The sequence below is a fragment of the Stigmatopora nigra genome, chromosome 14, assembly GCF_051989575.1.
Source record: "Stigmatopora nigra isolate UIUO_SnigA chromosome 14, RoL_Snig_1.1, whole genome shotgun sequence".
NCBI lineage: Eukaryota > Metazoa > Chordata > Actinopteri > Syngnathiformes > Syngnathidae > Stigmatopora > Stigmatopora nigra.
The window spans coordinates 1,771,621-1,797,182 of NC_135521.1; the positions used below are offsets into that span (position 1 = coordinate 1,771,621).

Sequence of the window (25,562 nt, forward strand, 5' to 3'; positions counted from 1 at the left end):
TTGCCAACAATTAAAAACAAAAAAAGATGACAACATCATTGTTTTTAGTCTTCATAGCCGAGAAGCGCCAAAAAGCTGCTTATTAAAAAGTCTTAGACATGTGGCAATACCTGTTTTGGCCCTTTCTAGGTCATTTTTTTAATTGCATTATGCTAGTGACAAAGATATTGCCTATTTTTACTTAATTACCTAATTAACTTCACCTAATATGCAATAAACACTAAAAACTTACCGAAAGTTTAGTTCTGATTGTACATAACCTTTTGCCAAGTGTTAAAAATATTCCTAGCAAAAATTGGGTCCCATCTAAAGCAAAACAAACTTTAAAAATGTGTAGTTGTGCCATTAAGGACATTTAAACCAGGTTCCTAAATCTAAAGTGTAATTTACTGGCAACTAAACACCAATGCAATGATAAATTTATTATAATTATGCTTCACCTGAGAATCCAAGTTAGCATGACAATGTGCAAAAAAAGTGTCAGAATTTGGGGCTCATCTATTTACAAGAGAAAATATTTTTTTTTTAAAAGGGGCCATCAAAAGTCCTTGTTTCTATACAGAATGGAGAAAATTTGTATATTTTGTAAGTATCTAGACAAAGGTGATACGGGTGCGAGCCTGGTTGATCTGCCACACATTGAGTTCCTCATATTCTTCCAGGGCCTCCTGGAACATGGCGGGGGTGAACCCTCGCGAAACACAGCGCTGCTCGGCTTCCGACACGCGCACCACCCCGCCGGCGCCCTCCGAAGACAGTTCGCGGACCAGGGAGAAGATGACGTCGGCCGGACGCTGAGTCCTGTGGATCAAGGATAGACAGCGTCAGAACAAAAAATACATTAAAAATCTATAAATACAGCTCACGCCTTTTAAAAGGCAGTACAACACTGATGATTATCTCACTGTGAAGAAAGTGAGCTGCTTTAATTAAAACTCTAAACAGGAACCTCCATAAAAGAACTTTATAGCTTCCTTGAGGAATGCAAGAAGCCCATTAAAGACTTTTTTGTAGGTTAGAGGACCTTAGGGCGCTCATTTTAGTGGGGCCCTATGAATTTGGAAAAAAAAACAATACAGGGTAGCGTCAAACCTTGTGCTGCTGGACTTGTCCGCTTGGAGTGAATCCTTGGACATCTCCATCAGGCGCATGGCCTCGTTGACGTCTTCTTTCTCCACCACGTCCATTAAGCGGAGGCGGGCCTGAATGGGGGAGTTGTTTATGTTTCAATTAGCGATCAATAAAAAAGGACAGAAAATTATTTTCTTATTGAAGCCTAAGGGACAGCGGTTACTGTTCAAAGAGCTTAAACGGACAAACAACTAGTTTTGGCTAATAATAAAAAATATATTTTTTCTTACAATGTAACTGTCAATACAAGCTAATGTAATAACATGAATATCATATAAATGTAAAAGTGATTACAGCCTATGTAGCACTCAAATAGACATTTATTCCATTGTATTTAACTTTATCGGCATGATACTGTCAAAATTGATTGGCGCCATCTTTGGGGGACTCCCATGCGACGTCAGCTGCGCTGTGCCGGCACTGTCAGACCGAGACAAGTGCAATGCCCTGTGGTATGGCCGGCAATTGCCCAAGTCTCCGCCTCTCAAAACCAGCGAGTCTCGAAACCCCGCCCCCACCCACCCGTAGATCATTTCAAAGCGCGCTCAGTTTTGCATGGGTTTGCACAGCTGGCACGGGGGCTGACTGCCAACCCCGCAAAACTCAGCGAGCTCCGACCACAGTCCGAGAACCGTCCGTCCGTCCATCTCCACTTGACTTGTAAATACGCAGCGTCTGCAGAAAGTGCTGCTTTTGCAGTAGCTTGATGACGCTACCTGCACAAACAGCACTTTTTACAGCCGCGGGCGGGCAAAGCGTCTTTGGGAATAAAAACAAAACAGTGAAATGAAGAGGTGGCCTGGTTGTGTTTGTCCGGCTTGGGAAAGAAGTGCTAGCGGTGAGGTAGATTGGCTTTTTATCACTACCTGCACTGTAAGCACTTTAGCCCACACCGAACTACTAAAGAAATACGTTTCAGAGGGGATCCATTTAGACTGGGTGGGCTAAATTGTACAATGTATATACTTTTTAAAAGCATTCCTGGCTCTCACCAGGGCGGTGGATAGGCGTAGAATGGAGAGGAGGGTGCGGGCCGAGGTAAAGGTGGTGTCCTTGCTGACCCGCGCCTCCTTCCTCATCTCCACGTAGGCGGCGGTGATGTAGTCCGCCAGGGTCACGGGCACCATGGGTTGCTTCTTCTTGCAAGCGCCAATGTAACGTCTGTGAAGAGTGAAAAGAATGTTTAAAAAAGATAATGGGGAAAACAGTCCTGTTTGAATGTCAAACTGGACACCACACACACACACACCTCATGAGCTTCATGTCGATGGGGGTGAAGTGCGTGGGTGGCTGCCGGCAGTGCTGATGAACGTAGGTGATATGCTGCGCCAGACGCAAGTCGGCATCCGCGTCAGGCTTGTCCTGGATCAGCCACAACAGGTCGAACCGCGAGAGCAGGGCGGCAGGCAGTTGGATGTTCTGCTCAATGCTCTTCTTGGGGTTGTAGCGGCCATATGCCGGGTTGGCGGCAGCCAGGATGGAGCAGCGGGCATTGAGGGAGGTCATAATGCCGGCCTGTATGGAAGTTCTAGGTGTTAAAATGGCTTTTTTTAAAAAAATGGGTGGAGCTTAAGCTTACCTTAGCGATGGAGATGGTCTGCTGCTCCATCACCTCATGGATGGCCGTACGGTCTGCGTCCGCCATCTTGTCAAACTCGTCGATGCAGCACACGCCCAGGTCGGCCAGAACCAGGGCACCGCCTTCCAGGGTCATCTCGCCGGTGAGAGGGTCTCGCATCACGGCGGCAGTCAAGCCCACTCCGGACGAACCTCGACCTGTCGTGTACTGGCCTGAACAAGGTGCAGAAAGGGTTAATGAGAGCCCCAGCGGGCCATTTTGGCGCTGTGGCGTACTCACTGCGAGGAGCCAGGCGGTCGATGTAGCACAAGAGCTGGGACTTGGCGACTCCGGGGTCTCCCATTAAGCAGATGTTGATGTTACCTTAGTCAAATGAAGAAAAAGTTTGAGAAATATCAGCATGGGGTTTTCCCAATGGAGTGTTGCATTCAAGGAAATGGGAAAATAAAGACTCACCTCTGATCTTCATGCCTTTCGGGGCTTGTTGAACCCCTCCAACCATCATTAAGAGCAGAGCCTTCTTCACGTCCTCATGGCCGTAGATCTCAGGCGCAATTGATCCGGAAAGTTTCTCGTAATAACCTTCTTCTGTAATGCTGCGCAGTTCTTCTTCGGCGAGCTCGTCGCTTCCGAGTTCGTCGTCGTCGGTTTTGTTCATGAGTGTGATGCAGTGAGCTTCCATGAATGTCTCGGACAGGAGACCCTAAAAAAAACATAGTTTAAATGGGGGGAAACTAAAAAAACATATGAATCAAATGTAAAGTTTCATCCAAATGGAATGGGAAAAAAAATATCACCTGTGTAACCTGGCTGTAGCCGGTGCGAAGAAGCGGCAGGAAAATTCCCGTGATGGCAACATGGTCCCCCGGTTGAGCCAATCGTGTGTTTTCGCCACGTGCGTAAACCGACATGCTTCTGGGAATGTTGCCAACGGGGACCTGGTCACTCTGTGGACAAAAAATATAAAATAGTGAGAGAATGCATGATGTCAAAACATTGATATAAGAAAAATGTCCATACATGCTCCTGAATTCGAATCTCCTGAAATTTGACAAACTTGGAACCTCTGCTCTGCAAGTAGAGGCGACCACCAGATTTGTTGGTGACGCACTCTTGGCTAGGACACATGATGAGGGGCATGAAGGTTGACGATTGGATCTGGAAAAGGTAGACGGTGAGGAATGTGGTGGCCATGGCGGGAGGACTTGCCAAGTCTTACCGGTTGATATGTCTCCGCGCCGCACTGGTCGCACGTATACGTGGCCACGGCCATCATGGGCTTGACCTCCGTGGCGCGGGTCACGATGCCACGGACGCTCACCAGTTGCCCGATGCTGTCGGCCCGCACTTCGCGGATGGTTTTGGGTTTGGCTGTGCTGGAAGGCTTGAAGTAGAGCTCGCTGTGGAATTCATTTTTTGTTGAGTTTCATTCATAGACATCAAAATAAATGTTGTTAAGCATTTTATCTGTTTTGCACCGTAATTTATGCACATATAAACCACACCATGCAAAAATAAATATGGCGTGTATGCGAGAAAATATGCAAACGTACAATCTCCTCATAAGCTCCGCTGGGTACTGGTTTCGAGCATCCCGAGTGTCTGCGGGGTCACGTGATCTCTGTTCCATCATCAACCGGTGCTCAATGTACACATCCAGCGAGTCTTTGGCCACCACCTGGAAAAGGGAATTTGTTAGTATAGTATTTGTTTTAATTATTTAATACAAAGTATTTTCTGCTTACATCTCGCTCTTTGTACTCGGGCAGGAGCTCGTGCACGGCATCGGCGAAGAGGCCCGTGTAGCGCTTGGCATTCTCGCAGACGCTGGCCACCAACTCGGGGTCCTCCACGGTCAAGTCGTCCAGGTCCACAAAGAAAGACACCTGCTCTCTGTGGGCCAGCGCCACCTGGAGGTGCACAGGTTGATTGAACAATAGAAAAATCTAAATGTACAGCTATATAGTGCACACATGATTAGCATATACTCACAAGTTGCACACCATATTTGAAAAATTTCTTTCCATTATCATCCTCGGAGTAAAACTCTTGCAGGAACCGCTTGCATTTATCTGCAAAAGAACATTTTGTCCACAGTTAAAACAGAAAAAGTAAAAGAGACTAATTAAACATTGTTCACTTTTTCCTCACAGATTAAAATGAAAATGAGGATCTTTGAGATGTTGGTAAGGCTAACTAAAGTAGATCTTGTTTGGAGCTAATTTGTTGTTCTTCGAAAAAAAAAGACCCCCCCACACACACACCATCCCCTCCCCTTTGTTGAGTAACACGGAATTCAGTATTCTTGATGAGTCACTCTTATATGTTATGCTTCTTAAAACCACAACTGAATCATTTACCACCATTACGCGGAGTTTTCGAGGCAAAATGACAGTAATCGGGCTCACGAATCCGCTTCCGCATGAGGATGACAATACACAACACACACGCGGTCACTTCGGGGTCCATGTTTTTTTGGGCAAAAACACATCCCGCACTTCTTCAAAGCGCTACAAGTACAAACAATCCTTCATTCCGATGTCACAAGAGCGTATTAGCGAGCGCCTGGTCGAAAATGGAAGTGCCCCACTCACTTTGACGAGATAGTTAGGATCGGAACGTGTAGGTTTGGCGTTGCCGAGCTGGAGGATGTTTTTGTAAACAAAGCAGCACATGGCTATGGTGGCTCGTCACTGCCAATATCCCTCCGCCGTTCATCCGCTTAACAATATAGCACTGCTCTTCTCGATTCAAACAAGCGCCAACGAGTAGCTGAATTAGAAGTAAAACCTAACTACATAATAATAATGTTTCAACAGCTACACGAGCAAGAAATTATATTATCGACTAGTACACTTTACTTTTATGCTAGGCTAACATAAAATTTGCTAGATAATTGTTTGATACTCAGGCAAATACTAATAGTTGTACAGCATGATAACGGGGTACGTTGGGTGTCTCATAAGTGAATAATACGCCATGTTTTATTATAACTAATGGAGTGTATTGGGGAAGTGTGCGAATGTAGTACTTCGTAGTACTTGTAGAGAAGTGGACATGTGCTTGTTCTCTTTGTTCCGACGGTCGCATCCGGGTCACCGAGCAGTCACAACCCCCACCACCATTCCAAAAAACCGAATACTAAATTTAGTAGCCTTCCAAAGATATAGCGTCGGGAAAAGTCTGATTATTGAACATTTTCACCGAAATAATAACAGATTAGCGTGATTGAAAAACATGCACGAATTTGCAATACGCATGAACTGTGACCAAGTCGAAATATATTTTAATTCAAAAGATTCAAAAGATTGTCGATATGAACACAAAATAAATCTGTTTTCATTAAATCTGAGTGGTGGTTGATAGTTTACAAAACTCAGGCAACCTGTTGCAGGCAGCCATGCCGCTACTGAATCAATCCTACCTTTCTCCGCCGCGTAATCTTTGCGCGCCATGTCTATTGACGGGGGGGCTTTACTTCAAAACCACGGAGGTTGAGGGTTGGAAGCCTTTCGACTAGTTTGACCGTTTATTCCTTTTTAAAACGGGCGACTTGAAGCTGCCTGAAAAGTCGCTGGTTGTCCTCTCGAGCTGGCTGGGGAGAAGTGGCGCGAGTCTGACGTCGAAGTCGACCAATCGCGTCGTGAGTTTTAGCACGGAAAAGGCGGGCATTCACCATGGCGGGAAAGCCGCTGAGCGATGCAGCCTCACGTGATCGGCCCCATTTCCGCCCTACGAGTGGCGAATGGCGCGAAAAGCGGCACTATTGAAAAGGAAAGCGAAGGACCCTCACAAGTGCCAGAAGAAAAAAAACATTTCAAATTAAAAGTGATACACATCACATATTAATTAGAATTTCACAAGTAAGAAATAAAATTAGTCTAAACCAACCTATATATAAAAGAGGAACCATTTTCAATGTTTGCATTTTGAAGAAGCCAGTTTAATGATTTCAGGACTGGTGTAATACATAGCTGCTTAACATGCCTGAGTAAAAAAAAAATCTTCTGACAAAAGTAAATTTTCCAGTTCGTTTGACAAATTAAACACTGGAATTTCATATAGAACACTGCAATAATTCTAAATTCATATAATTTTGTTCATATGCCATATAATAACATCTTTTTAATTCACTTGGCTCTTTTACTATTTTTAAATTCCTTGCTGAATTACTGTCAGAACACATTTTATCAATAAATAAAAACAAGACTCAACTTTGACCTGGAATGGTGTGTTTCTTCAGGCAAACAGGTTATCGATGAAACTTGAATTAGGGCTGAAAGGCTGTGTGGCACAAAAAAAACACACACACAAAAGGCATTTTTAAGACATTGCCAACCATGTAATAAATTATTGTGAACCCTGTATGTTGATTTCATTCAAATGACCTTACTATTATCAATGAAGAAATACTTTCATATTCGTCAGGCTCAGCTAACTCCTCTTCTGTATTGTCATCATCTATCTCTTCTTGCGGTGTATACCGGCTAAAGAACACAAGCGGGGGTTATGATTCCGTCGAGATATATTATTTGTGAATACTAGGTTATTAATCAAATCTTACATTTCGTGAGAACTGCTCAGTGATTTCGGACTGATGCTAGAGCTCAACCTCCTGGTGGAAACCAGACGAGCCACCTGTGATCTAAAATGTGTGGGTCAATTTCAAATAAAAGATCAAAATCCAACTTTTTGGTTCTTACTTCAACAACAATAATGAAACGGAGACAAAAAAAAACAGACCCTGAGGAGAATTCATCTTCTGAGGGCAAAACAGGCGAGCTGTTGTCAACATCTGAATCCAAAATGGCAGCTGGCTTTGGCGTACTGCTTGTCTGTTTTTCCTTAAGGGCAGTGGAAATATGCTTTGGACTGAAGCGCCCACTAAGGATGTCACTGCTGTCTGGTGTGGATTGTTTCTTGGACTTTGTCGCTGAACCGGGAGAGGCAAGCGTCAGATTAAGAATAGGTCTCAAATGAATATTGCGGGAAACATGAAAGATCATTGATATTATTGGCAAACCTCGAGGTCTGGTCTTTCGGCGTTTAGGGGCCGAGGCTATCGGTCGACTGCCTACCACGGCCTCCAAATCGGGAGCGCCCGCCGCTAAGGACTGCCGATAGATGGAGACCGGTCGAGAGGACATGAGGCCATCAGGACAAGAGGATTTCAGGTAAGTAACCCTGAAAAGCGCAAAAAAAAAAAACGCACATCAGTACGGGTACAGCTATCAGTGTGAAGATTTGACGCAAGGATTTTGCATTGATGTCGTAATGAAATGATTATACGAGGACATAAATTAAGTATGTGTGGTGAAAGAGAGCTCACAGCCTGGCCCTGTCTCTCGGTATGAGCCGAAAATTGCACTCGCTGAGGATCTCAAAGAAGCCCAAATTAGGGTGGCGTTCATCCCCTTCTTCTTGTGGTCCCCTCAAGGCGAAATCTATGCCGCTCCTCAAAGTTGAAAAGGGCAATGACGTGAAAAGAATGTTCATCATCAGGGTTTAAAAGAAATCTAGCTAAAAATGGCTAGTCTAACCCTGTTACTCACCTGTGGAGGGCTAGCAAAGGTTTGTGAGCCTGTTGGAGGTTAGTGCTGAACGTCATGGTGAGCTTTCTGGCTAAATCCTTAATCTCGTCGACATCTCTCCTGGTGACCTCCTCTGTCAGCATTTCGGAGTACAGCTGGATCCACAGTTATAGCCAATTGTCAAACAAGGGCAGTATTTTCTCACATATATAGCATATTTGTTGAAAAAAATGGAGTGTACGGCTTATATGCACACAGATTAAGTCATCATATTTCTACCACAGCATTGAAAAGATAATGTAATATGCTATAGTGCATATTAAGTGCAGGCCATGGTGGGAAAAAAAACTGCTGTACCTGCTGCATAGACAAGCAGAGAGTCCTGGCACTTAGTATAGGATTGATGAGCTTGCTCATATTAATGGTCTCTTTTATGATGTCACCAAAATCCATAAAGTTCTGCAAAAATCAAACATGGGAAGAATGTCATGATTTCTAAAATCTATTTTTTTTTCATGATCAAAAATAGTCACTTTCCCTGAAAAGGGTCAAATGTCAGGAATATCCTCAAAAGGGTCAAGAAAAATTTAGTTTCATTGCACCTTGTTGTAATGCTTGAAGATGTCAGTGGCTGCGGTCATATCAATAACACCATGAATGACCAATTTTGAAAAAGCGGCCAGGTGTTTGCGCTTCTTGAGAAGAAGTCTGAGCTTCTCCTCCTGCTGATCTATAGAGGACAAACAAGCCACAGGTAATTGCCTTTAAAGTGAAGAAAAATAATGTTAAAACATGACAACATGAAAAGCAATTATACAGTAATCCCTCAAATATTGCGGACAATGGGCTCGTGGCCACAAGAAGACAAAGGACTATATTAACCGCAATATTTGAGGGATTACTGAAGCCAAAAGGAGTCTCTTTGTATCAGCCACATTTTGAAGGAATATGGAATTTTAAAAATTGTTTCTTGAACAATTGTTTAGCCACCTGAAAAGGACACATGGGTGGACTTTTGGACCGATTTTGGCAAACGTGACCCTGAAACAAACCTTCCAAATCATCATCATCAGTGTCTCCCAGGACATAGTCCACCACGAAAGCTGCCATGCCGGCGCGTAGTGAAGTAGAGGGTCTGTGCTGCACTTCTTCAATGGTGTGAGCAGGTTGGCCAGACATTGGACTGTAAAGATACAGGAAGTCGCAGACCAACTCAAAGGCCTATTGTGGAGAGAAAGATGATCCGTGTTAAGAATTACCCGTTTTTGGCATAACTTGCAAAAGTGGGATGGCGATGCCCCGACCTGATTCCTGATCTCAGCTTGTCCGAGAGAAAGACAGGCTTCGCAGATTCGGCAGAAGGTTTGGACCTTTTTTTTCAACGACGTCACTTCCACCTGGTGGAAACGATGAGAATTAACCGTAAAGAAAAGTATATTCACGATAAGTAAAGCCCACCTGAACAGGTACAGAGGGCAGATGGACTTTGGCCCACATCAGGTGGAGAGCAGTGCACTTTAAAGCTGCCACCACCAGCTAAATGTAAAAAGAAAATGGCCACTTGTAATAGGTTTTCATTGGAATTGAAAAAAAAGTCAGAAAAACAAATAACAGACTTCCTCGTCAAGATATCGGGACTCCATCCGGTTTTTAAGGAGCTCCAGGCAAGTGTCAAGAAGGTTTGCATTGCACAGGTCGCTGCCACTGAAATAACAAGTATTAATAATAAGGAAATATAGGCAAATACCACTCGCTGATACACACCAGACCAATGTTGCAATCCTTTTCAAGGCCATGGAAGCATTGAAAACATCAACAGTTGGGTCCTAGATACCAAAAGACACAGATACAAGGGTTAGTTCAGAATTGCAGGGCATTTTGGCTTCATAATTCTAGAAAAATAACCCTTAACCCCAAACACACAGGCTTTAAATAGACAGACAAAAGCTGACTACCAAATCACGAATAGCTGGTTACTGGCAAATAAACCAAAAAAATACATGCTTTGAGATAAAGATTTAGTCTCTCCAACCTGATTCAGTTCACTGTAACAGGAGTTGAAGTATTCAGTCAGGTTGTCAAGAAGTTGGCTAAAAACCCGGTGAGAGCGGGAGGAGAAAGCATGGCTGCTGTCGCAGAAAGTGTTTACAAGTTTGGCGCACGCTGCCAACACAGCGTTGTCGGTGTGGTTCTCTATAATCCGGCAGATCTGGGAGAGGAGCTGGTCCAGATGCTAGGGTTGACCCACATGGATGTAAAAACAGGACATTTTTCAAGTTGTTGGAAAAATGCTAACCTTAGAAGCCCTATTGTTTTGCTAGTATTGAAACAAGGCACCTTTTCCATCCGATGGGACCTGCTGTACAAATCCAAATCGAAGTAGCATGGCATTTTCAGGAGGAGTCTTACCATCCTCGTGTCTGCAGAGTACTACACACAGCATTTATCAAATGAATGCCTGAATAAGTAAGCATTCTGCAAAAAAAAAAAAAAAACAGCCCCAACAATTTAAATTGAACTGGACTACAAATTCATACTTACCTTAGCCAGCAAGACTGGCACTAATGGGATAAAATGGGTTGTGATGCGACACTTGTCTTGTTCCTGGGTCTTTTTTTCCTTCACATTCAGGCTCTTTTGGGTGATAAAATGAAGACAAACATTTTTTGGGGATAAAGAATACATTCACTGCTGTTGACAGTAATAGAAATATAGCCATTTTAAAGAGGAAGGCTGTCAATCATCATGTTTGAGTGCCACTAATGGTGATAAACATCTAACTTTAATTAATAGTGGAAGAAAATCGCAAAGTAGTGAATTTGTGATAATCGAGGGATTACTGTATTCATTTGAACTGGGAAAAGGCGGCAGTGAAACTTGGTAAAAACTCTTCCATGTGTCCCCACCTTCCTGAAGGAGACTCTTCCTTCTGGTGGGATTGCTTCCACTGCCCTTCTAATTGAGCATATCATCAAGTCGATGAGTCCACCTTCTTCTTCATCCATCAAATCTGATCACATAAAAAGCCATAGTTTAGTTTACAATGGATTTTTGTGAAGGTGATTTTTTAATCCTTACCACTTTCCTGGAGCAAAAGATTAGCCATGCACTCCCAGTCTTTTAACCCTGAGTTGGCAACATCCCATAGACTGTCCACTAGGTAAATTGCATGTTCTTCAAACTGTCCATTAGTGGAAAGTCAGTCAGGCAAACTTTTATGGTTGTTTTTATGTTAAATTACAGATGAAAACAAAAGATGATAAGGTATTACCTCACTCTGAATGTGGAAGTTGATGAGGATTTTGATGAAGTCTGTGTTGTTCTCATTGTCCATTGTACCTTTTAGCCTATAGATATGAAAAATCTCTTGAGTTAGAAAATCAATTTTTTTGCCAAGAGCGCGCAGGCTAGGTTAGCTATCTATTGACGTATTTTCCGGACTATGAATCACACAAAAAATAGATAGATAAAAAAATAATAGATGAAAACTTTAAAGGATTTGGGAAAAATAATAATTAATTGGCTCTCAGCTATTTTTCATTTTAATGTTATCACTATCACCACTCCATTATATATTTTTGTTTGGCAGATGCGACTTATAGTTGGAAAAATACGCTAATTGTGGCTTTCTCATGGTACTGTGGAAATGAGTTTTTGTGAGGAAAAGTACTTGTGATAGAGGAATAAGCCGGCTGCGGACGCCAAAGTGCGGTTGGCGTTGTAAACCAGGGGGTAGATATGAGCACACTCGTCTTCCTGCAGGCCTTCTTTCCCCATGGCCCTGCACAAGTGTACAATTTCAGTCATTTAATCAAGGTTTTCATGCTCAAACAGTTTTGGATGTGTCCCTTTTGGAATTCCAAAGATTGACAAACACATTCCTAAAAGGTTGGGGACTCACACATGGATTTGAAGTAGCAACTTGACCACTTCGACAGCAACCTCGGTGTCCTTGTCCATGACCATATTCAGCAGCCTCTTCTAAACACACACAAATTCACTCGATATCATGTTTTAAACCCTCATTTTACCTCGGAGTCTCACTTTAAACATGTTGGTGAAAAGCTCCATTCGGCCAATGAAATCCGGCTCCTCATAGAGACCCAGCAAGCTTCGCACACAATTCAGACGTACCACGCTTTGCTTTAGGAAAAATGGCATTTCAAATGTGTAAACTTAGTTCTGTTTGAGTTATACTGAGAAAACAGTTGCATTTAATCCAATTTTATGGTAAAATACCTTGTCATTCAGCATCCAGCCAAGGTATTTGAGACAGCCATCATTGAGGTAGCATTCAGGGTTCAATTTGATCCACACGCCCAGTTCCTCCAGGCAAAGTGCTCTGATTTCCACTTGCTGGTCACGGTAGCGGTGCACAAAAATGCCCCGAAAGGTGGCTTTCATCATGGAAGACAGCTCTTCTTTATCCTCCAGCAGCTAGTATGGCGCAAATGGCACTTAGTTGTGTGTATGTGTTCAATGTGAGCTTAGAAGGAGCATTATGTAAGATTTACACTTCAATTGCCCTAATATTTCAATCAACATGTTTTTGGAAATACATAAATATTTTTATTTTCTCAGTTTCTAAACCAGGAGTATTTTATTTTAAAACTTTTGGGCCATCAAGTCCTTGTCTATGGTCACCTCTTTGATGGCAGTCTTGAAATCTTCCAGTCGCAGAGTGTCTTGGTCTTCCTCGTCCTTGCCAGACTCCAATTCGTAGCGCCGCATGACGGTTTGCATCTGATTGGACACGGTCAAAACCACCTTCACCATTCCTGACATCAGTTTCATGGCTGAGAAACAGAAGAAATATTGTGTTCTCTTTCTGTTGCCTACCGTTAGCTTCCTCTAGTTTCCCTGTGCTACAACATGGATATATTTTGAATGGTTATGTTCATTTTGATCAAACAATTTTCTTATAATTTTCTCTCAATTCTGTGTTTCTCACATTTTACATACAAAATTGGGATGCTTCGACCAATTTAAAAGTGTTTCATTGGTAGTTAAAGAGAATTTACATATAAAGTACTGCTCTACTTACGAAAAAATGTTATGGAACCAATTTATTTCGGAAGTAAGGGTACGACTATTGAGGTAATTGTGAAGTTATGCACTCAATTTCTTTTAGTGTATTGTATGGAGTAGTTGCCACATTCACGTCTCCATTTTCTAAAGCACTTGGCCTACGGAGTGCCATTAATAGCTTAGTTTTGCCTGAAGTTTTGATGCCACGCGCTCACCGAGCAGGGTACTCGTGTGTCTGAATGCTCTGATTTGGGAGTCGGACAGCCCGGTGAGGAGGGACAACAAGGAGGGAAAGAGGTAATCATCATAAAGGAAACTATTTTGACAGGAGTCCACTAGGATGCGGGCAAATTCGAGGAGGCCCGCTCGAAATCGCTTGGGGGCGAGGCCCGTCCCGGACAATGGGTAGCTCACTGAACCCTAAAAGGAACAACACACTTATGTTATTCTCAGAAATATCAACTATGTACTTGAACAGAAGGACAACCTTGACAAAAATAATATTTGTTCCATTACCTCTTCAAATTCTTTAGTCAGTGTAGTGATGATGTCTGCATTTTCCATATTTTCAAGCATGGCTTTGGTAACTATGCCTGGGGAAATTAAATGAAAAATATACTAGTCAATTGCTTTTGCTTGAAATATAGTAGACCTGTTATGATTTTTAAAAAAAACACTTGCACAAGATTTTTTCATATTGTTGAAACTCAATCACCCACAATGCATCACCCAACCATCCTTTTTGTTACTCCCTGACCTGGGCATCCACAGCACTGAGTGACAAAGTTGATAAGCTCCAGAAATCCTTCCTCACGGTTCTCCTTGTAGTAGTCCAGCCACTCATCAATCATCAGCTAGAAGCGGAGAGGAAAAAGCCAGCTCATCAGAAAATGGATTCGAAGTAAGGGTCGGGAATATTTCCTCACCGTGAGGTTACTTTTTCCATTACTGATTGCTTCATACATGTCCTTTGCACTGATTACTTTGTCCCCTCTGGTCATGGCCTTTTTCCCAGACTTGGATAAGGCCTCCCTGGGTCTCATTTGGGATGACTGGTCAGACTCAGAAACCTCTGGCGTAGATAGTAAGGAGGTACTAGCCGGGCTTGGTGATGTCATTGAATCGTCTTTCTGTCTTGGTTTCTTTGGTGCCTTGGGATGAAAGAAAAACCCCATTTTGAATAAATTAGGATGTATGTTGAAGTTAACACTGTTTTATTGTAATCATACAAGGCAACAATAGTTGGAGAGAACATAAAATACCGGTGAGCTTGTCTTGGTCAGATTTTTTCGCTTGGTATTTTTCACTGGAGGCTCAAAGTCTACATCCATATCTGTCAAATCAGAGCTAACAAAATGGAAGAAAAGTCAAATATAGTCAAATTCATACTGTATGCTTACTTAACACCTTGACCAAGAGAGAGGCCAAACATATTTTTGTGCACAGAAATGTTCTCCTACCAGTAAAACTCGTCACTTGACATGGTTGATTTTTAATGAAGTATTCCAGTTGGTTATGAATTTTGGACCGTTTACCTGATATATAATGACACAAAAGAACAAGAGAAATATGCTTGGATCAACGCAATGAAAACACCTTAACTTTTGCCTCTGTGCTATTTGAGTTTACTGTTTTTAAATTATAGCACGAGTACCAGTATAGTAAATATTTTATTCAACGTAAAACATTTTAAATCAGAGCTTAACAGCTCGTTTCGTCTCATTACAAAACATTTACATTTAAACCACACTTTAGGCCCTTAATTCGGCCTCCAAAAAATTAGGTCACCAGCCACGACATAATTAATAACTGTTACTTAACTATATATCCAGATAACTTTGAGAGGAATAGTAATATAATTGTATTAAGATGTGCACTTACCGACTTTCTTTAATTTTTACCAAGTGGCCGAAAGACTTGTATGAATAAGTACAAGACTCCGGATTGGTCAGAACCTGATCAGCTGTAGCTATGATTGGTCCTTGGGAATTAGCCCTGTTGCCATGGTTGTCTGGGACCGAATAGTACATTAGGGACCAACTAACAAATCTAACTGAATAAACATTAAACAGAAAATTAGTATATATATTATTTTGTAAAATAATTTGCCTATACTATTTATTTTAAATGTATGAGTATAGTTTACGTGTAATACACACCGTTTTTGCCGTATACATTGCTGTAATAAGATCACTCGTCGAGAGGGGGAAGCATTTTGAAAAACGCCGCCAAACTATTTTTGACCGTAGAAGAAGAGTTTAACGCCCAATCAGAGCGCAGTTTCGAATTAACCCGGAACTCTGCAAAGCGCTCGAATACGATGCTAAGGTAACATTGGGTATAAATATATTTTGGGGAATCAGACATTGTTACATGACCAGCAGCTGTTTTTAAATGTATTGCCAATGAGTTTGTAATGGTTGCGGTTACAGGATGTCCTGTCACAGCAGTGTAATACGCGTGGATGCATCAACTGCAGACCAAGCACCCAAAGAGCCACTTCACCTGATCCCTTGTGAAATTGAACACAATGGACCTGCACATATCTCTCAATTCTTTAATGCTGCCATAAAGGATCGAAAACATGGTGCAGTAAACTTTGCGCAATATCCCTGCGCCCAGCATCCAATTTTAATGTTTCTTTTACATTACAGAGAAGACCGTTTCACTTAGGGGTCGAGGCCTCAAAGGTCAGGAGGTCAACTGTCCCCAAGGCTACACTGGCATGGTGCTCAGAGAGATCAACAAGCCTAGTTCAGATCAAGAGGTAGACCAGTCCCAGTGGTTTTTTTCACTCAGACTATAGAAATACTTTCAAAACTAATTATTTTTGATGTAATCTTTTTTTCCATAGGACAGGACCCTGACAATGTCCTCCTTGTTTGACAAGGTGACCTATTGGAACCTCGAGACGCCCCCTAACTCGGATGATGCTGTGGTGATGGCGATGGACTGGCCTGAGCTTGCTGAAGCGGTACCGATATTAAGAATGTTTATGCTTTCCAAGATGTGCCCCCAATTGACATGTAATTGTTTTTTTGCCCAGATTCACGGAGCTGTGGAGGACTAAATGAGCAAGTTGGGTGGTAGAAATGCCAAATTTCTGCAGGTGGCTGGCCATCGTCCAGAGCAATGACTAATTGTTACAAAGCTGAGAACATATTGTTTTATTTTTTTGTATTATGTGAATAAATTTGTAATGAAATAACAAATTGGTATACTGTTTGTTTTCATTTTGACAATTTTTGGGCAAAATCCAACCATTTAATTAATAATTTTCATATTACGGAGGATTGAGAAATTAAAAGCTTCCTATTCATTCCTCCTGTAAAAGTCAACAACACATAGAATCACGTTTAGGGGCATAACACAAGAATGTCTACAGTCAAATATGTGCTGTAGACATCTAAAACTACTAAAATTCATACCTAATATTTAGAAAATTCCCCGAGTATGACAAAGTCCTCTAAATTGTTAGACTGTAATTGATAAGAAAATTAACTAGCATTGAATCAAGTTGAACAGTTGGGTTGTTGATGGACATTAGCTTGAGAGCTAACGGGATAGCTTGCTAGCTTAGCGGCGGCGGTTGTGGATTTTGCGGTTGATCATCAGTTTTGCTGCGTTTGGGTGGCATGGTCTGGTCGTGAACCTTGCGAAGATGTCGATAAAGATCCCCTGACTGCGTGTAGCTGCGGTAGCAAAAACGGCACTCGTAGGGGCGCTCCTTGGTGTGCACGATGGCGTGGCGTCTCAGCGTGTACGTGCACGAGAAGGTTTTTCCGCAGACGCAGCACGTCGGGACGTCCTCCGTCACATTGTCCCGAAAGTCTGTTAAAAAGCTAGCCTGGCTCTCGGAAGATTCTGGCGTAGTGAGTGGAGGTTGAAGGAATGAGGCAGTCAGCGGAGAAGAGGAAAAAGAGTGGTCGCCAGTCATTTGCTGGGAAGGGTCAAAGTCATCATCCATTTCCACCATTGGGCCACTCGCTTCGTATTGCTCCTCCACTTTGACTTTTGGGTGGCCGCAATCATTGAGAGCAGAAGTGCTCCCTGTGTCGCTGACATTCTGAAACGTGGAGAAGAGGGAGTCCTGGCCTTCACTTTGACCAGCCTGGAATTCCAAGAACCGGGAAGATGAGGAAGGCTGCTGGTTGACGCTGTTGCTGAAACATAGACAATTGCAATGGTTATACTGACATATTTCATTATATCTTAGGTTCCCTTTTTAAGAAAATTAGAATGGAGATCATCATATCAGTCAGTACCTGTACTCAGTGGTGCTGCATGGACTGGAGAGACCTGAGTATTGCTCCTGACTGCCACTCCTTAACCCATCTGGACCTTCCGGCTGCCCCACAGCGCCTCCTTGCGTCGATTGTCTTCCACAATGGAGCTGAGGAGGGGCATCCATGCCAGGTTGAGTGGTGTCAGCGAGATCGGGACTCGGGGGAGGTTGAACTTGTGCTTCTGATGAATCTCTATCATTCCTGTACTCAGACTTGACAAATTCTGACGGATGTGCCATTAAGGGCGCTTGTGAGAGACTTGTTGTCATGGTGATGGGCTTCAAGTGATCTACTGCGATGCTTACAACCCCAAGCTCAGTTCCACCGTCACCCTCATCTTCTCTCCCTGGCTCCATTAGCTTCCTCGGCCCAGTGCTCTCCTCACAGCGAGTGCTATCCGCTTCAGCCAGAGGCCCTCGTCTCCGCAGTTTACTTTTGCAGACCCTAACCACCTCGTTCATGTGGAGGAAGCTAGCCGCCGCTAATATATCCTCCACTGGAGAAGCCTCCTCCAGCTGAAGCACCCCTTCATAAACAAAGTCCAAAAGTAGGCTAAAGGCGGTCGCCGTGACGATGTCGCTGTCCAGCGTGACGGAGCTGCCCGACGTATTTGTGCCAGAGCTGTTGAGGGGATCCGAGTAATACATTTGGAAGAAAGGCGAACAGGAGGCCAGGACTGCCCGGTGAGCCAGGAAACGGGATGAGCCCACCATGATGGTGCAGTCGCACAAGAAGCCACGCTGCTGTTGACAGTGGAGAGCTGAAAGAAGCTGCCGGGAGTGCTGAGGAAACTCCATGATCTGATGAGAAAGAAGGAGGTTTCGATATTTAGTTTTGAATGTTTAGTGGTTTGATGCTCCAGCACCCCCCGCGAGCCCCGTGAGGATAAAGCGGTTCAAAAAAATGAATGTTTAGTGGTTTGAATTACAGCAGCCTAAATACACAATGGCACTGAAAACAGTCAACGATTAACTGAATCGGATCCAATTTTTGACCAAATCAAGTATAAAAATAGCAGTATTGGGTGCCGATACGCACAACGAGGATTAGATTTGGATATCAGGCACTAGAATTAGCTTAATGCACCACTTGTAAATATTGTTTCATTGTTTGTCGTTCTTTTGTGCCTAAAAAAAGGGAACATTGTGGTCTTACCTTTAAAGCCTTACCGTTCAGCAAGTGTTTTATTCCGCTACTCTCCTCTTTTTGTGTGCAGCGGCCATATGCCGGAAGTGCTTGCTTGTTGACATTGTCACGTGACGTTTATTCCTGTCGTCCAGTCTCGTCTCAGCTGTCGAGCCGAGAAAAACATTCAATGTAACAGCTATTCCTATGTTTTCTCAATACGAAAATGGAATCTGACAAAATCGGAAAAAGAGGAAAGAGAGGGACTCGTGGTGGTCCTGAGGTGAGTTGCGGCTATTTGCTGGATTAAGTTGCGAGTAGACATCTAATGAGTACAGGTATAAAATCTAAAAACAATCATTACGGTCGCTTTAAATATACGTCATATCACCGATGACCTAATTTTAGACATTCGCACTCTGTTGTGCTTTTCATTTTTACCACAAGACGGCACTAACACTGAGCTGCCTAAAAATTTAGTTTTTGGCCTGAAAACCTTAATCATAACCTCCACCTGTTGCAGAACATTAATAATTATTTACCCCCCCCCCCAAAAAAAATGGTTAGTTTGAACATTAAATGTTTTGTTTTGCAGAATAATAACAGAATGTATATGCTCTCCACTTCCAGGATAAAGATGTCAAATTGTCCAAAACGTTGTCCTATGCTCTTCGCCATGGAGCCAATGAAATGGGTTTACACTTAAATTCAGGTGAGTTAGAAACAACTGCTTCTTACAGTGTAACAAATGACATTTGTGCTAACTTTTCTAGATGGCTACATATATGTTGACGACATCTTGGCTCACTCGCAGTTCCGATCATACAAACTGGACGATATTACGAGAGTGGTGGCAAAAAATGACAAGCAGCGTTTTAAGCTTTGCCCTCACCCGGAAAATTCCCGCTTGCAGATACGAGCCAATCAGGGTCATACCGTGCAGGTAGGAGTCGGATGGGTAACTTTCTGCTTATATCTGATTTGTACTCGTGAGCTATGGATGGTAACATTGATTGGATGTGTGTGGCCAGGTCGCCGATTTGGAGTTGAAGCCGGTTCTGGTCGGTTCTCCCGATTGTCCCGCCGAGGCTGTTCACGGCTCATACATGCGGAACTGGGCCGCCATCCGGCGGGAGGGTTTGAGTCGGATGAGGAGGACGCACATTCATCTGGCTCCAGGCTTGCCGCAAGAAAATGGCGTCATAAGTGGTGGGCCTTTTAAGAATGATTCACTAGCCAACATCATTCCAACATTAACAGAGGAAAAAAATGTAGTAAAGACACGATAATCGAGGGATTACTGTAATCTGATGTAGGATTCAAACCAGCAACATTGATGGGAAACAAATGTGTATACAATTCCAATACTTTTTATTTAATAATTTTTCTTGATTTTCACTAGGTATGAGAAGAGACTGCGATCTGGCTATTTTTATCGATGTACCCAAAGCTCTTGCTGGTAAGATTGTACACAGTAGAACACCATCAGGTAGTTAGTTATCCCATTAACTAAGTCAATTGACATGTCTGTATTTGACTTTGCAGATGGGATTGAGTTCTTTTGGTCAGAGAACCACGTTTTGCTGACAGCGGGAAACGCAGAGGGAAAACTACCAGCGGAATACTTCAGCCGAGCTTTACGACTCAAGCCCACAAGTAAGACATTACGTGAATGTCCATTTTTGATGATGTAAAGATGGAATGACTCTTTTTTAGGGAGTATCCTGCCACTGTAATACCATCTGAAGCTGTATCAACTCGTTCAAAAGGCCATCATATCCTAGCTTTATACCCAAATAAATGTTTCTAAACCATATTATCATGCAATGAAAATCTTCAATGTCTCTCTGAACGCCAGTAAAGATGAATATGCTCAATTCATTTTAATTAAAAGTACAACAAGATCAGTGGGTGTGGCCAAGTACTACAGCGCCTCGTGTCCTCCAGTAAGCTTGTGGAAGAGTTCCTCGTCCAATTGGTCGCTCTTGTGGCGACTGCGCGTGGACATGAAGATGTAGCCGCCGATGAACTCGTGCACGATTTTGCAGTCGGCCGTCACGCAGCTGAAGGCCACGTTAATGTTCCCCTCAAATTCAATGGCCACCTGTTCGAATGCATCAATTTTATGTTTGTTTGTCTTTGAACCCGCACTTTCAAAACAGACTACGCTGAAGTTGTTGGTTAAAATTCCGCACCTGTCGAATGTCCCAGTTGACGTTCCATTGCTTCATGTTGTTGTAACGCCAAGTCTTCACCACGTCGCCCACGCCCAAATCGATGCGGATCAGGCGATTGGGAGCGATGCCCAAGACCTCGTCTTTACGGCTTCCTTTGAACCTGTTCCACAACAAATGCAACACTCTTATGTCCGGCCCTTCAGTAGAAAGTATGGAATATAGCAAATAAACTTAAAAGTCAACCTGACAACAACGTAAGAGAGGCCAAAGTCGGGCAAGGCCTGCCAGATCTGCAGAAAGCGGGAGACGGCATCTACCAGTGAGAGTTGGGCCACATTCTGGTACGCGTCCAGGATACGTGGCGTCAGCTGCGTGGGCAGACATGGTAAGAATCCTCAAATTAACTTAGCAATGCATGGCATAGCATTGCGTAGCATAACATAGCATAATATAGCATAACATAGCATAATATGGCATAACATAGCATAATATAGCATAACATAGCATAATATAGCATAACATAGCATAATATAGCACAACATCGCATAAAATAGCATAACATAGCATAATATAGCATAATATAGCACAACATAGCATAAAATAGCATAAAACAGCATCAGCACCAACATCAGCACCAGCATCAGCACCAGCTTCAGCATCAGACGTAACGTTACTTATTTTCCCCCACCTGCTTGGTTTTGTACTTCTTCTGGTAGCGTGGGGACACCAAACTGTACGTATTTATATTTTCATCGCTCGCCGCCGCCGCATTGCCGTGAGAACTGGAACTGGTGTTTTGCATGGCCAAGAAGGAACGGATGCCACGGATCTCGCTCTGGAAACTGCTGTCTGCCAGACTCGTGCCCTTGGACGCCAAGCGACACGCAGCCATCCACCGGGCGTACTGCTCCTCCTATTGGCCCAAGGAATGGACACCGGAGAAGAGGAGAAGATTTTCATCAACGCCGTGGCGAAAAAGGCCGGACAAATGTCGACGATGTGGACTTGCGTTTTCACAACGGAGGTAGACTTCGTTCATGCCCTCGGGGACTGGTATCAGCAGGCGGATGAGGAACTTCTGAGCGGCCATGTTCACGTCTGGCGCCACTTCACAGCCTGTTTGGAATAAAAAAATAATCTGAAGCTTTTTTTTTCTATAAAATCTTGCAGTGTCAAGAATATGATTGCATACCTTTGAGGTTAATCTGTTGAATGGGCTCCCCGTTGCTCTCCTCTTTGCTCTTGAAGTAGGAAATAGAAGTATCCTGGAACTTGAACCAGTATTGCTTGTATCCCTTTAAGGTCAACCTTTTGGGCCTGAAATATGTTGATGGTAAAAATTCTCTGGCTCATATAGAGAAATGCTTATAATGTAACTCAAATGATATATTTTTCTTCATTAGCTTAATTGCCACAAATACTTAATCATTGACAATAAATGCTATTTTGGCACCTGAAAATCTTCAGGTAATCGTGAAGTTCTGGTGCGGTCATGTTGTTCTGTCAAAAACGAGAAGAAAATGCTTTAAAAGTGTGTCTGTATTCATAAGCGCATAAAAGGTCATCTTACCAGCATGTCGGAGGCGGAGCCACCCTCGCTCTCCATCTTCACCTCCAGGCACTGAAGCGCCGACTCCAGGTCGTCCATAGCGGCCGCCGATTTGGCCGTCTCGGGCTCTGACTGCGACACTTTGCTGATGTGGTACTGCAAGCAGTTATTTTAGTTCTCTTATATTTGTTTACTTTTCATTTTATGGCCAACACTCTACCTGCAAGGCCCCAAAAAGCATCATCTCCTCCTCTGTGCAGTCAATGTCCTCCAACAGGATGGCCCAGCGAGCCTGCTCGTACAACTGGGTCAGACGTACGGCGTCGTACTGAAAACAAACAAAAATGTCTCCTAAACTGGGAAAAAAGGACACGCAATAACATTATAACAAGGATGCACCTTAGGTTCGATATCGTGGAAGGCGAAATATTTGAAGCGAAGCCACAGTTTGTCATTTTCTTGGATGCCCTGTTGCATGAGACAACGCGATGAATCCAACCATCTGGGGAAAACAAAAAGGGCCTTTTTTTAGATTCACCACTTATTCTGTTCATCGCTAAGTCGCTTTGGTGAACGTACCTGCCGTGTATGTGGGCTTTGTCCACTACGCTGGCCGGTCGGTACTGTTTGGCAATGGCTTCCGGGGTGGGCGACGTCTGAGGAACCGACAACGCCTTGTAGATTCCTTCCAATTCGGGTGAGCCGCCAAAATGAGCCGGTATCCCGTTGGACAAAGTGGTCCTGGAGGCTGTCCACCAAGAATAATGGGGAAAAACGTGGTGGGTTCAGGGGAACGGATGAAAAATAAATGTACTATGCTGTATTCTGTCTATTACCTGTTGAAAGGGGAACCACAGTCAGGTCCAAAATCTCTTCTGTTGAACTTTTCTCCTTCTTTTTTTTCTTCTCTTCAACCGGTTGAAGGAGCGACAGCTCCTCGGGGTGACGGATGTCTGCATGGATCAAGCGTCGAATCCAATTTATACCCTCATTTGACTCTGTGGTGGACGGTCTAGACCAGTGAATTATTTCCAAACTCACTGAGCAACGTGCAAATCCCCATCACGGTCTGGAAGACGGGATTGGAGAAGCAGGCGCCCAGGCGCACAGTCAGCCCGTTGGGCAGGCCCACCTTTAAGGCCTTGTGCTGGACCATGAAGATCAAACGGGCATCGGCGTGGATGCCGTGTTTCTCCAGCGTCCAGGACGTCCGCAGGAGCCAGCGCTGCTTCTGCTCCCACCACAGGGCGTGGTCCGACCAATCGCGCTTGATCGCTGCGTGGACGGGGAGTTAAAATTTATGAAATAGCAAGGAAAATAGTAGTTATGGTGGTAGTAGTAGTAGTAGTAGTAGTAGTAGTAGTAGTAGTAGTAGTAGTAGTAGTAGTAGTAGTAGTAGTAGTAGTAGTAGTAGTAGTAGTAGTAGTAGTGGTGGTAGTAGTAGTAGTGGTGGTAGTAGTAGTGGTAGTAGTAGTAGTAGTAGTTGTTGTAGTGGTAGTAGTAGTGGTAGTAGTAGTAGTAGTAGTTGTTGTAGTGGTAGTAGTAGTAGTAGTAGTTGTTGTAGTGGTAGTAGTAGTAGTAGTAGTTGTTGTAGTGGTAGTAGTGGTAGTAGTAGTGGTAGAAGTAGTAGTAGTAGTTGTTGTAGTAAGGCTAAAAGTTGCAATTAGTTTTATTGACATGAATGGTGACCCACGTGTATTCTCCACCAGTTTGAGGATGACCCCTCCCACATGGAGGTCAGACATCACACTGAGGCTGACAGGTGGGGCGTCCGGCCCCAGGTCCTCCACCGTGATGGACAGGTCCCACGCCGCCATGCTGGATCACGCAAATGGAATTGATTAAAGGGCACATTTTGACAAAATATCGTGAAGTATTTTCGTAAATGACACACTTTAGACGCTCACTGGCACATGATACATACACACTCAATGGGTGAGTCCATCCAACGTGACATATTTGCACTTCCTGCTTCTGCCTTAATCACCAGGGAAACATACTTCCGCTTTTTTGCCCCCAAGCCACCAGATACAAAACGTGCTAATATGGCTCATATTATACATGTTTAAAAAATGAATACAAAACTATACCGAATGAAGTTTTTGATTGATGACATGACGTAAACGTTTGCGAACTTAAGACGACCTACAACCCTAAAATGTATTTCTGTAGTATATCCATTTTGATTTTACACATTTAAATAAAATAGGGACTAGTTGTGACATTTTCTCAAAGTTAAAACTAAAAGACAATTTTACAACACTGAATGCCTTTTTGCCACCCTCCTTTTAAGCACATTCTGATTAATTAATACAGATAAACAAGGACAGTACCGTCAGTCTTCTCTGTTGAAGGTTTTCAGAAATCGGGACCAGATCCGGGGAAAAGTCCCCCTAAGTTTTAAATACAAGGGTTGCTGAAGACCTTTCCCCTCTTTATGCCAGGACGCGCAATGCTCTATAACCGTCTGTGCAGCATGTTCCTTTTTTTTCTCTTTCTCTCTCCTTTCGTCTTGTCAGTTTCCGTCTGGCGGAAATATACAAAATGCAAGGCCTCAAGCTTTGAATGACAGGTTAGTGATAGAGTATGTTATGGGCTCGGTTGATAATATATGCTCATCGTATGATTTTTGTAAACATATATGGACATTTTTGTGGTATAGTAAAAGTGCAGGCGAGCCTTTATTGTCATTATATAAGTATATAATGAGATTTAAGGCTTCACCATGAAGTGCACAAGTGACAACAACAAACAGATAAATAATAACAGTAAATAATAGGTTATGTTATGAGATGTTTGTAAATAGTGCAAATAAATAAAGTAAAAACAAGATAGAATTGTTATTCCACATTTACATGAATACATTTCAATCATTAAGATACAAAAAAACTCAGCCTCATGTGTTTGAAATCTCATTTTAAATGTGTCCTATGCAAACAAACGTTTTTTTTATTATCTCTGTGTGAAAAACAGGCGAAATAAACATATATAATTCTTTCATTTGAACGCAACTTGACGCAATTCACGAGTAGTCATATTTCCGACGGTTCTTAAAGCACTCACCGGTTCATCCAAGTTGGTTGCTTCTATTCGAAATTTAATTCTGATTTGAAAATCATTTTAAAACAAATAAACACTCATCTAAAACAAAATTTA

General features: G+C 43.0%; 6 protein-coding genes across 10 annotated transcripts; 2 read left to right on the forward strand and 4 right to left on the reverse strand.

Annotated features, from left to right (window-relative positions):
• Positions 1–402: 402 nt before the first annotated feature.
• mcm7 (minichromosome maintenance complex component 7) lies at positions 403–6,389 on the reverse strand. The gene is made up of 14 exons (XM_077733629.1): positions 6,135–6,389; positions 4,703–4,782; positions 4,456–4,620; positions 4,264–4,388; positions 3,930–4,110; positions 3,731–3,868; positions 3,508–3,657; positions 3,167–3,413; positions 2,990–3,073; positions 2,711–2,922; positions 2,381–2,646; positions 2,124–2,292; positions 1,093–1,202; positions 403–801 (listed from the first exon to the last, which is right to left on the reverse strand). The coding sequence occupies exons 1-14, from the start codon at positions 6,163–6,165 to the stop codon at positions 594–596; spliced, it is 2,166 nt and encodes a 721-aa protein (XP_077589755.1). The 5' UTR covers positions 6,166–6,389; the 3' UTR covers positions 403–593.
• Positions 6,390–7,255: 866 nt separating this feature from the next.
• stag3 (STAG3 cohesin complex component) lies at positions 7,256–15,221 on the reverse strand. Its single transcript, XM_077732699.1, has 30 exons — positions 15,151–15,221; positions 14,730–14,804; positions 14,532–14,616; positions 14,196–14,420; positions 14,027–14,123; positions 13,786–13,862; positions 13,485–13,689; positions 12,886–13,037; positions 12,481–12,678; positions 12,286–12,384; positions 12,143–12,222; positions 11,912–12,022; positions 11,513–11,588; positions 11,320–11,422; positions 11,148–11,251; positions 10,783–10,875; positions 10,579–10,671; positions 10,274–10,474; positions 10,006–10,067; positions 9,858–9,945; positions 9,700–9,777; positions 9,546–9,638; positions 9,294–9,462; positions 8,844–8,971; positions 8,599–8,700; positions 8,263–8,396; positions 8,040–8,165; positions 7,734–7,894; positions 7,454–7,643; positions 7,256–7,355 (listed from the first exon to the last, which is right to left on the reverse strand). Exons 2-30 carry the CDS (start codon positions 14,750–14,752, stop codon positions 7,271–7,273), a joined length of 3,438 nt encoding a protein of 1,145 aa, XP_077588825.1. The 5' UTR covers positions 14,753–14,804; positions 15,151–15,221; the 3' UTR covers positions 7,256–7,270.
• On the forward strand, positions 14,020–16,481 carry rnaseh2c (ribonuclease H2, subunit C). Of its 3 annotated transcripts, XM_077732698.1 has the most exons (5): positions 14,020–14,170; positions 15,702–15,856; positions 15,924–16,036; positions 16,124–16,243; positions 16,316–16,481. In XM_077732698.1, the coding sequence occupies exons 1-5, from the start codon at positions 14,160–14,162 to the stop codon at positions 16,337–16,339; spliced, it is 423 nt and encodes a 140-aa protein (XP_077588824.1). In that variant the 5' UTR covers positions 14,020–14,159; the 3' UTR covers positions 16,340–16,481. The 3 variants fall into 3 exon arrangements, with proteins under 3 accessions (XP_077588824.1, XP_077588822.1, XP_077588823.1); XM_077732696.1 differs by having other exon boundaries at positions 16,124–16,481; XM_077732697.1 differs by lacking the exon at positions 14,020–14,170 and adding an exon at positions 15,509–15,597 and having other exon boundaries at positions 16,124–16,481.
• Positions 15,879–19,030, reverse strand: zbtb3 (zinc finger and BTB domain containing 3). 3 transcript variants are annotated; one of them, XM_077732693.1, is made up of 3 exons: positions 18,725–19,030; positions 17,535–18,355; positions 15,879–17,432 (listed from the first exon to the last, which is right to left on the reverse strand). In XM_077732693.1, the coding sequence occupies exons 2-3, from the start codon at positions 18,350–18,352 to the stop codon at positions 16,841–16,843; spliced, it is 1,410 nt and encodes a 469-aa protein (XP_077588819.1). In that variant the 5' UTR covers positions 18,353–18,355; positions 18,725–19,030; the 3' UTR covers positions 15,879–16,840. The 3 variants fall into 3 exon arrangements, with proteins under 3 accessions (XP_077588819.1, XP_077588820.1, XP_077588818.1); XM_077732694.1 differs by having other exon boundaries at positions 15,879–17,426; positions 18,711–19,030; XM_077732692.1 differs by having other exon boundaries at positions 18,711–19,030.
• On the forward strand, positions 18,782–21,340 carry trpt1 (tRNA phosphotransferase 1). Its single transcript, XM_077732695.1, has 7 exons — positions 18,782–18,963; positions 19,311–19,392; positions 19,454–19,623; positions 19,712–19,889; positions 20,083–20,139; positions 20,226–20,336; positions 20,397–21,340. Exons 1-7 carry the CDS (start codon positions 18,907–18,909, stop codon positions 20,414–20,416), a joined length of 675 nt encoding a protein of 224 aa, XP_077588821.1. The 5' UTR covers positions 18,782–18,906; the 3' UTR covers positions 20,417–21,340.
• fermt3b (FERM domain containing kindlin 3b) lies at positions 20,081–24,887 on the reverse strand. Its single transcript, XM_077732690.1, has 15 exons — positions 24,740–24,887; positions 24,100–24,224; positions 23,448–23,681; positions 23,243–23,359; positions 22,986–23,154; positions 22,806–22,908; positions 22,627–22,734; positions 22,428–22,562; positions 22,311–22,357; positions 22,050–22,174; positions 21,867–21,973; positions 21,546–21,770; positions 21,101–21,225; positions 20,876–21,017; positions 20,081–20,784 (listed from the first exon to the last, which is right to left on the reverse strand). The coding sequence occupies exons 2-15, from the start codon at positions 24,221–24,223 to the stop codon at positions 20,605–20,607; spliced, it is 1,941 nt and encodes a 646-aa protein (XP_077588816.1). The 5' UTR covers position 24,224; positions 24,740–24,887; the 3' UTR covers positions 20,081–20,604.
• Between the last annotated feature and the right edge of the window lie 675 nt (positions 24,888–25,562).